The sequence below is a fragment of the Drosophila yakuba genome, chromosome 3L (assembly GCF_016746365.2).
Source record: "Drosophila yakuba strain Tai18E2 chromosome 3L, Prin_Dyak_Tai18E2_2.1, whole genome shotgun sequence".
Classification (NCBI taxonomy): domain Eukaryota; kingdom Metazoa; phylum Arthropoda; class Insecta; order Diptera; family Drosophilidae; genus Drosophila; species Drosophila yakuba.
In genome coordinates this window covers 16,658,967-16,669,606 of record NC_052529.2, presented here as the reverse complement: position 1 = coordinate 16,669,606, position 10,640 = coordinate 16,658,967, and the positions used below count along the sequence as shown (strand labels likewise).

The 10,640-nt window shown below is 45.8% G+C and overlaps 3 protein-coding genes across 3 annotated transcripts; 1 reads left to right on the top strand and 2 right to left on the bottom strand.

Annotated features, from left to right (window-relative positions):
- Positions 1–28: 28 nt before the first annotated feature.
- Positions 29–2,078, bottom strand: LOC6534319 (U4/U6 small nuclear ribonucleoprotein Prp4). The gene has a single exon (XM_002094963.4). It carries the CDS (start codon positions 1,955–1,957, stop codon positions 299–301), a length of 1,659 nt encoding a protein of 552 aa, XP_002094999.1. The 5' UTR covers positions 1,958–2,078; the 3' UTR covers positions 29–298.
- A 416-nt stretch (positions 2,079–2,494) lies between these two features.
- On the top strand, positions 2,495–5,656 carry LOC6534318 (putative RNA-binding protein Luc7-like 1). Its single transcript, XM_039374721.2, has 2 exons — positions 2,495–4,619; positions 4,711–5,656. The coding sequence occupies exon 1, from the start codon at positions 2,665–2,667 to the stop codon at positions 3,925–3,927; it is 1,263 nt and encodes a 420-aa protein (XP_039230655.1). The 5' UTR covers positions 2,495–2,664; the 3' UTR covers positions 3,928–4,619; positions 4,711–5,656.
- A 474-nt stretch (positions 5,657–6,130) lies between these two features.
- Positions 6,131–10,601, bottom strand: LOC6534317 (enhancer of mRNA-decapping protein 3). The gene is made up of 5 exons (XM_002094961.3): positions 9,667–10,601; positions 8,514–9,428; positions 8,295–8,455; positions 8,148–8,232; positions 6,131–8,092 (listed from the first exon to the last, which is right to left on the bottom strand). The coding sequence occupies exons 1-5, from the start codon at positions 10,203–10,205 to the stop codon at positions 7,768–7,770; spliced, it is 2,025 nt and encodes a 674-aa protein (XP_002094997.1). The 5' UTR covers positions 10,206–10,601; the 3' UTR covers positions 6,131–7,767.
- Between the last annotated feature and the right edge of the window lie 39 nt (positions 10,602–10,640).

Genomic DNA, 10,640 nt, shown 5'->3' with positions numbered 1-10,640 from the left:
ATGAAAGCCCGATTAAAACTCAATGTTCTACCAAAAATGTATTTTTTATTAACAATTTCAATAAAAAATTCTTAAATTTACGAAATGCAACATCGCTGCATCTGCCTTTCGCCTAACAAAAACAACAAATTGTGTTATACAAAACGAAAACTTGAAATGTTTGCATGAACTGTCTTGGGCTATTGTCTCTGAAATAACAAAAACAGTTGATGAGTAAGTCGTGCCCAGCGGGCAGATCGCAAGTGGAGATTGTCTGCGTACGTCCACAGGTGAGTACAATAAAGTAATGGTATCAAAATCAGCTATCCGGCGACCACAGCTTGAATGTGCGGTCAAAAGAGGTCGTGGCTATATACTGCGAGTTGGGCGCGATGTCCACCGATATGACCTTGTTGTCGTGGCCCTGCAGCGTCTTCAACGGCTGCCACGTCTTGTTGGACCAGATCTTGGTGGTCGAGTCGTAGGAGCAGGTGACCAGAAAGCTGCCGCACTCCTGCTGGTACTTCACGTCCGAAATTAGGTTGGTGTGCGCAGGAATGGTGTAGACCGGCTGGCGTCGCCTCAGGTCCCAGATTTTACAAGTGTTGTCCTGGGACCCTGTTGCTATGTGGAATCCATTTGGAGAGAAGTCCACGCCAAAAACGGCGCCCAAGTGTCCCTCCAGAAACATGATGCACCGACCAGTGCGCAGATCCCACACTCGTCCGAAGGCATCCAGTCCGCCGGTGACCAGGACACTGCCATCGGAATGATAGCTAAGGCAGTGCACCGGCTTTGCGTGCCCCTCTTGGTGAAGCACCTCCGTTTTTTGCTCCAGATCCCAAAGACGCCAGCTGGAGTCGTAGCAGGCTGTGGCCAGGAAGCGACCGGACGGATGGAAGGCTACCTTGGAGACGCGATGCGGCATGTGACCGGTGATGTCGGCAATTGACTCTTCGTTGTTGAAGCCCCACAGCTTAACGGCGCCATCGTGGCCACCGGAAGCCATTGCCACCACGTTTTCCTCGTCCGCCTTGACTCCTGGCCGCAGAGCCACTCCGCCCACATAGCTGGCATGCCCGCGCAGCGTCTGCTTCAGCTCGCAATCGGGCACGCTCCACAGCTTGCAGAGACCCGACCACGAGGAGGTCAGAAGGAGTGAGGAGTCTTCGCTAAAGGCAGCACTACTCACGGGTCGCGTGTCACCCACCTGGGAGCACAGCGGAGCTAGTGACTGCAGCTTCTTTTGCATCTCCACCATGCGACCGGCACGTGTGGCGCTGGGCACTTCAAGGGCCTCACGTGCTCGAACCAAGCGATCCTTGGCGCGCGGTAGGGAATAATCCGCCAGCCAGAGTCGAGCAATTCGCAGGGTATCAGGTCCCTCGTGATACCAGGTGGCCTGATCCTGGTCCCGCTGTTGCTGCTTGCGCTCCTCCTCCTCGTACTGCTTCTTGTTGATCGCGTTCTCGCCCAATCCAGCCAAGAGTTCCTTAAGACGTCTTCTTCGCTCTGCTGGTCCTTCGCCAAAATAACAAATGGGTTCGTTTAGCTGGCGCAGATTGCTCTTGATCTCCGTGTCGTCCGTGGAGACATTAATCTGGCGTGCCCGCTTTTTCCGCTCAAATTCCTCAAGGAGCGCCACCTTGTCTCGCTCCATTTCCATCTCCAGATCGAAGTAGTCATCGTCTATTTTATTGGCCAGAGTAGCGGCTGTGGGTGGTGGCGCTGCTGCCTGCTTAGAGTTGCTCGTCTTCTTCGTGGACTCCTCGTAATCCTCATCGGAATCGATGTCTTCCAGTTGGCCGCCTGTTCCAGTTGTTGTTGTTCCTGCCCCAGACGATGCCGGCGTTCCCGTTGTTGTTGTTGCTGCTCCAGACGCCGCGGCATTTTGCCGCTTGCGCTCCGATTCCTCGAGGGATCCATAGTGCAGCGTACGCTGCCGCTTGATGTACTGTATATCGTCGTCATCGGACATCGTTGCGGCCAGCAAACGAGTGCAAAATAATTAATTTTAAAACAAAATTTCGCCGAAACAACGAAGAAACAACAAAAAATATTGCCGCAAAGAAAACGTTTTGCTGCCTAGTGTTGAACAACGTTTAAAGGGGTGGTTTAGCGATGGTATAACATAGAAATCGATATTTAGAGCAGCGAGTTAGCAATAGTTTTTAGATCGATGTGTGGTAATAAAAATATATAAACGAGCTTTGCAACTCTAACTATATTAAAAATACTTACACAAGTTCCTACAAAATAGCTTTTTCATATTTATTTCTTGTGTTTAATAAAACTTTTTACTGATAATATGTGATAAACACCCAACTTACGGTTATTACCAAAAACAATAATTGTTTATGCTAATTAAATTATGTGGCTGTTTGTTTTTTTTATTAATGCCACAATAAACTTAATAATTACAACTGAACAAAAGCAGTTACTTTAAAAACCGTGACTGTGCACCGATATATCGCACCACTGGTACTTCACAGCACTGTTTTGCAGCACTACCCCATTTTAGAACATTCGCACGCACACACACACACAGAATTTTCCTAGGTGATAAAAAAGTGAGTGAAAATCGAGGATTTCTACACGCATCGCACGCTATCGGTCACAAAGTCACCGAGATAGCTGTCACTGCCACCGCCGCAGCACTTTTCACGCGCTCCTGGCCAGAAGGAAATGAGCGCGCCGAGTAACAAAATGTCGGCCACCGATCAGATGCGAGCAATGCTGGACCAGCTAATGGGCACCACACGGAATGGGGACGAGCGCCAGCTAAAATTCTCGGACACCAGAGTCTGCAAATCCTTCCTGCTCGACTGCTGCCCGCACGACATCCTGGCGTCCACGCGCATGGATCTCGGTGAGTGTCCCAAAGTGCATGACCTGGCTTTCCGCGCAGATTACGAAAGTGCCGCCAAGTCGCGCGACTACTACTACGACATCGAGGCCATGGAGCACCTGCAAGCCTTTATCGCCGACTGCGATCGACGCACCGACTCCGCTAAACAACGGTTGAAAGAGACCCAGGAAGAACTGACTGCCGAGGTGGCCGAGAAGGCGAATGCTGTCCATGGCCTTGCGGAGGAGATTGGCAAGAAGTTGGCCAAGGCCGAGGCGCTCGGCGAGGCCGGCGAAGTGGAGGACAGCATGGAGCTGATGAAGGAGATCGAGGAGCTGCGTGCTAAGAAGATCAAGGCCGAGCACGAATACCGAACCTCTATGCCCGCATCCACCTACCAGCAACAGAAGTTGCGCGTCTGCGAGGTCTGCTCCGCCTATCTCGGTATTCACGACAACGACATCCGGCTGGCGGACCACTTTGGTGGTAAGTTACATCTCGGATTCCTCACCATCAGAGAGAAGCTGATCGAACTGGAGAAGACGGCGGCGCCGCGGAAAGCGGAGCTCAAGCGGACGGGTAAGATGACGGATCGCGACGACGAGGGCCGTGGACGCAATCGCTACTTTGTAGGTGGTCGTGAACTAGACCGCCGCTCTCGCGTACATCGTTCTCGCTCCAGAGAACGACAGCGCAACCGGGATGGGGAGCGCGAACGACCCAACAACGGACGCGCAACTGAGGAGAAGAGCAGTGAGCGACCCAAGGAAGCGGCGGATGTTCCCGAGCGTGCCGAAAGAGCTGCAGATCGTGGAGGCCGGCGAGATGATAGAGACAACCACGGCAGAGATCATCGCGAACGGGAACGCGATGGCAGACGAGATAGGGAGCGCCATGGACGCAACGACAGAGGACGCTTTGGTGACAGAGGCGGCGGAGGAGGAGGCGCTGGTCATCACCGAGACGACAGACGCCGCTCAAGGTCTAGGGAACGCTCGCCAAGGGAACGCCGCAACTTCAACCACTTTAGGGATGGCGGTAGCGGCGGAAATGGCCAGCGCAGACGCTCCCACTCCCGTGAGCGCTACTCCCGCCGCTAGGCTAGAATCCCGCCCAGCGCACGTACGTAGCATTAATCACATGAACTATAATGCCACCACAAATTGAACTACTGAAAACAACAGGAAGCGAATATTCTTAGCGTAATCAATAAAGCAACCTAGAGCCACACTTTCGACGCTCCAATGTGAAGATACAACTACCTTTGTAAATTTTTAATACTTTAATTGATTTCTATTTTTGATCTTGCGTTCCAACCTCTAATGACCGAATAAAGCAGACAAATTTCTGTTGCTACCCCAAAGTTAACCGAACCCAGCCTGAGACCCCAACCTCAATGAAAAATGTAAGAGATACGATATACTTGATATAATGCGATTGAAATTATGTAGTCCCCGTCCAGTCCAGTGTACTTGGCACGTAGAAAAACCGAACCGGAAATAGAAATCCCAACGAATCCGCAGTGTTGTCAATTGTAGTTCAGTTCATAGTAATTCGGTTAGGACACAGCGGATGTCAAGCTAAAGAAAACTAAATGATGCAGATTGAGAGCAGGAGAATCGTTTAATATTTGATATTTTGTGTGTTGTATAGCTAGCTACAGGTTGGTAACACTGACTGAAACCCAACCTGAAACCTGACCACATTCGACCATGTACTCTTCTCAGCTAACGATCACGTTCACCCAGTCGAAGTCAACGTGTGTTGTGCATCGCTGTCGTCCGGCTTTGGGGTAAGCCTCCACCATATTTAACTCTGACACTGCATCACTGCTCTGATCTGATTTCATTTGATATGATTTGATTTGATTTGTAACCCCAAAGCGTTCTCTACTTGAAGTTCCACACTTTCGCAGCCGCTTAAACTCTCGCACAGCTTCGGTACGTATTGAGTATGGCGAGGTGATTATATCATATCCATTATACCAGACCAATGTTAGTTGTTTTGGCAGATATGCGTATTACATAGATAATCCAGATAATATAGCTTGGGTACGTATCCATTCCGGCCGACGTTTCCTTTCGAATCGTCGAATGAGTGTGTCCTTTATTTATTCGGTTCTGGGTACGTATAATGTTAGAAGATCACGACTGTGGTACGTATGCATATAACGACTATAATGGTGCCCCATAAGCAAACCGGCAAACCAGGCTTTGTAGGGTTCTCGGCGATCCAGATCCCAACGTACGTATTCCTCCTCCTCTCTCTCTCTCTTGAAATATAATGAAAAATAATTAAAAATACAATCACAACAAACCCAAATAAATTTTAATCTCGTAGCTGTTTAGAGGCAATTGAAATCCGTTTCTTACTAAATCTCTATTTATCTTGCAAAATGGTACTTAAGCCACAGAATCGATGCCGCCGCGGGGGCTCAGATCAGTACAGTACATGCCTATATGTGAGTATTCGGGCCACTAATCTCTGATTACAATCAAGCAAATACCAAATTTAATCACCGATGACGGCTGTTCTTGGTTTGTTTTTTCGGCAGCCAAGGATTTAGAGTGGGAGTTATGAGAGCAGTGTAAAGAGTTGTTTGTGTTTGGCCCTGACAGTGGGTAAGAATCGATCGATAATGCCATCTGATTTTTAACTACCATATATCTATTAACAATACCTGTTGTTTTATCTACGCCTAAGTCAACACACTGTTCTACACACTTTTAAGTTATACACTACGACACACGACACACTCAAATAAGATAAAAACTAAAACTAATCTTTATGGATCTAAGCGGAATGTAATAAAATTGCACTTGAATTATAGCCGAGTCAAGGAGTTTCATGAATTTCATTCGCAAGGGTTCATCAAAGCCATATTTATGACTGGATATCTCATAATGGTGTTATACGTAATGATAAGGGCAAGTATGTTTTCAAAACTATTAGCTACTAGAGCTACCTGGAATATCTGTTTACCCGATGCTCAATGTCGGTAACAAGATAAAGGCAACCATAATGTGAAACATTTTCAAATAGATAGACGTCTATGGTTATCAATTCTACAACTAGATAGGCTAGGTCATCTGTACCTGACTTCCAAGGAACATTCCACTGCCCGAAATGCCATATCACGGAATAAAGCCAATTCGTAATCTTATAGTGGTGTGGGAAGTTAAGGATACCTTCGTCTTTATTGGTTTGTTTTATTAGTCGTCTATGCCGTATAAAAACATATTTACCAATAATTTATGCATGCAACATTCTTTATAAGCCCCCAAATAAAACACATTTGTGAAGTTTGTTTTCTTCCATGAGAAGGCTTCTCGGTGTTGTTTTGTATTTTTTAATATTGCTGTTACGTTGGAAAGGACTCTCTTTTTTATCCGTTTTTTCTGCCTGATTTCTTGTTCCAAAAAAGAATTTTCGTACAATTTTGTCTTTTAAGTATAAATTTAAAATTAGGTTTTCATTTCTTGTTTAACAATTTCAATTGGCCCAAAAATAGATGTTTTTACAATTTTAAAGCGTTACCAAAATCTGGTTGTTTGTGGTTTCTCCTTGTGTTGGTGCTAATTCGTTTGGCTGTGAAATCTGTTGTTACTGTGGTATTGGAAAAACCTTCTCATCCGCTCTCACCACCAACATCCCTTTAAGGTCTGGTCATCATTTCTACTCCTAACGCAAAACAGTCACTGCGGGATCCGCCTGGCGGCTGATTGATCCGCATTCAACTCTCTTTTACAATATAATTTGATGGGTTTGGAAATTGAATTTGCAGATGATCATCAACATGATTGGAGTTTACAATTACAATTATAGTTATTATTTATACAACAAGTAGTTTCAATTTGGGTTGTTTGTTTTGAGTTTTTGGTTGCCTTGCTGAGTCGCAACCCTCTAAAATTTTGCACTATTTGATTGGATTTAAACTTATATAAAATTCATCGTTCTACGGTTTATAGTATAAGTATTGTGTTGTGGTTTCTTTTTAGTATTCGATGGGTAAAAAATTATGCTCTCGACTTTGTTTAGTTTTGCTTAAAGACACATCTTAATTACTTCTATACATAATATAAAGTGTTTCTCATTTTATAAGTTTTGTTTTCTTTGTTTGTTTGTTATGGTCTGTTAAATGTTTAAACACTGTATGCTTACGAAACTAACTTAACTATCTGATTTGATTTATACTTGGATTTGTATTCCATATTACATCGTACAATAGTTGTTGCTTTTGCTGTTGATTTTATGCTTAAAATTAGACATTGAATTTGGCATTTATTGCGCATACTTGATAATAATTAACATGATCTTATCTTTCCCCATAGAATTGTATAGTTATTTACAAACAATTTATCGCCTGATTTGTTGTTTACGTTTATAAAGACCACTTGCAGGAAGGACAGTGAATGTAAATTAAACTAAAGCCTTAGGAAATTTGGGATTGAATGTTTGAAAAATTCCTTAGAGCGTGCGCCTAAACTAAAGCTTTATAAACTTGTAAATGCTGGACTAGCTTTCAAAACAGAGGGCTGTACAAGAAGTGTCGTTGCTAAAAATGAAAATAAAAAAAAAATCTATAGAGTACAATTGGAAACTAATCATAGTTTGGCACTTGGCCGGGGCAGCTTTGAATTAATTTAGAAAATATAGGTATAATAACTAGGCGTATCTAAAGGGATGATGCGTGAAGTAACCTAAAAACTATATGTGTACGCGCCGTAGAACAAAATGTTTAACTTGAGTAATATATGAGAGAAGACTACTAAGAGCTAGATTCACAGGAAACTGGACTTGATGATCATCACAAGTGTGCGGGTGTGTTATTGTTATTGTTTTTGTTGTGTGTTCTTATTCTTGCTTTAATGGATTGCAGTTGTTGCTGATGCTGCAGTTTGATTGCTGTTGTAAATGTTGGTGTTTGTGTTGTCGTTGTTTCAGTCCTTTGAGTGAATCGGTATCACATATTTATGTCCATACGGACTTTTGTACTTAATGCCACAATCACGATAGAATTTATCCGGTATACCTAGATTACATAAATACAATTTGCCACAATTGTTCGTTGATGTTGCTGCTGCTGATTTGGTAGCCGCTGCTGCTGCCGAAGTGCTAGCAATGGGCGTTGGTGTGGCGGCAGCCGAAGAGGATGATGATGTTGCGGTTGATATGCCATTTAATGGTAGTATGGGTAGTATTGAGTACTTGATAGCCACCTCATTAATGCCACACGGCGGCGGGTCTACGGCAAGCACCGATGCGCTACAAAAAATGCATTATTGTAAGTTGCTTTCGAGGTTAAAGGGGGTTCACTCACCGATTTACACTGAGCCATTTCTTGATCGCATCGGATAAATTAGCGGTGTTAGTTGATAATATCACAAGATCTGGCGTGGGTAAGGCTAAAAAATTTAAAAAGTTAAGTTTTCGATCAATTATATTTCATAGATAATCAGTAACTAACCGTCGACTGAGTAAACTATGACATTGTCGGTTGCCTTAAACAAGGAAATCTCTGGGCTGCTGCTGTGCTGCTCCAGTAGTTTGGCCTGCTCCACGTACAGAAGGACAGTAAGCCCATGCGAAGCCAGCTGGCGACCTGTGGCTGCTCCAATGTTAATTGTTCTAAAAGCCTTTATGTTAGTCTCCGCCTTGAAGTTATATACACCTTTGATTAACTCACCTCATATTTTTGACGCCATCGCAGATGATGACAATCTTCGGCCACTGATGGTTGTTGGCCGGCGTCAATCGCCTGGCACCGCCCAGCAGTGTTATGGCCAGATCACTGGCCCCGCGCGCCAAAATGTCGATCTGCCTCTGCAGGGAAAGGCCCGCCTTATCGGCACTTATCTCGATTTTATTACGAACGTAAGCCGGAATCGTCGGTATAATGAGACCGTCGTCCGTCACAAAATCCTGGCTGCCGTCGAACATGCTTTCGATCTGGCGCAATTGCAGTGGTTTGCTGGCCAGAATGTTCTCGTCGTGGCGGTACTTCTGTTCTGGCTTATGATGATGACTGTTTACTATGTGCCGCACCACATCTGGTTTTTGGGTCGTCGACTCGATGTCGTCCCAAATTGCCTGCTTGTCGAACAGCGCCAGATTGCCCTCAAAATCGAAATCCTCATGGATCATTGGATCGTCCGCCTCGCTGCCAAAAGTCTGCTGCACCTGTTGCTGCCGCATGCTGCTCTCCCTACGCACCCTGTTCCGCTTGTTCTTTGCGTTGCCGTTCCCATTTCCATTGGTATATGAACCATTTCCGTTGCCGTTTCCATTGTTATTTGCGTTGCCATTCCTTCTTCCATTTCCATTTGCATTCCCATAGCTGGAGGCTGCGTTCTGCTTGTAAAAGCCATCTCCGTTGCTGACGATATCTATGGGTTTGCTGCTGCCCAACGACAAGCCAGCCGCCTCGCCACTGTCTCCGCTGCTGCTGCAGTAACTTTCCCGGGTGTTGCTCACGTAAGCGCCCAGTTTTACCTCAACTTTCGGCGGTATCATGTTGCCAAAAAAGGCGGCCACGCTGTTTGGTGTCGTTGACATCTGCGGCTGTTGCTGTGCACTGGACGCACGGGATGTTTGCGGTGTTCTGGATGACGAAACAAATATAAAAGTTAGACGGAACGCTTTTAAATAGTACTCTCAGTTGGCACAACACCTATCAGAAACGGCTGTTGCCTTTTATTCTATGTTATAAAGGCTATTTATCTGGGTAGTAAATTTAAACATAAAAATGGCTTAAAAATGAACTAGATAGCTAGAACAGTAGTAGTGCAGTTTTAAAACGGCACATTAAAAAAAAATCAAACAGCAAGTTGCTATATTACCTTCGGGTGCCATTTGAGCCGTTGGTCTCGATAAGCTTCAGCTGATGCATCTTATCGCTTAGCGCCGAGTTGAAGTTGCCACGTGAGCCCGAAGAAGTCGAAGCTCCCCCAACCGGTCCCCGTCCATTGTCGTTGGCCCGTGACCGCGGCGTCGATGGCAGATCCTGTTCTCGTTCCTGTTCCTGAAACTGCTGTTTCTGTTGCTGCTGCTGCTGAAGCTGGAGTTGCTGCTGCTTGCCTAGGATGTTTGAGAAGTGGGGTAGCTTGACGGGCGTGGGCTTGTTTATCACTGGCGGAGGTGCCGTGTGCCCATCCAGATCTTGCTTCACGGGCTCAATGAGATCGATGCTGCGGATGTCCGTGCACTTGAGGACCACCTCGGCGTTCTGCTTGCGCAGCGGCACGCCATTGCGGAAGGCCCGTACAATGGTGATCTCCTCGGCAGAGATCTGCTTGATCAGGCCCTGGAAGACGCCCAGGACCTCGTCGCAGGCTATAGACACCGCACAGCCGATCCAGTCTTGATCCGTCGGACCCATGTAACCAGTTTTCGTACTACCGCTGCGAATGCGACAACGCGTTGGATCGGCTCCTTCTTCCCTGGCTAATGTTCGTTCGAAATGTTTGGTGGCCCGCGTAGAGCTGCTTGTTGTTGTTTTCTTTTCTAATACGCAATTTCGCACTAACTACGCACCACGCACCTCTCTTCCTCTTCTTCCTGCTGCTGCACAGCCGTTGATTCGAGTGTTTTGATGGCTTAAAGTCAGGTGTTTTTGGGTTTTTTGGCTTTGCGGTCAAGGGTTATGATATTCTGTCTCTTTAAATCGATAAATGCACCAACCGTTGCAACACTTTGAGGCTAAAACTTATTGGATTCCTCGTTTCATTGGGATTTTCACTGCTTGCGTGTGGCCGTTCGTCGGTGTTCGGATAATACCCAATAATACCCAAACTCGATGCGTGGCAAATTCTTA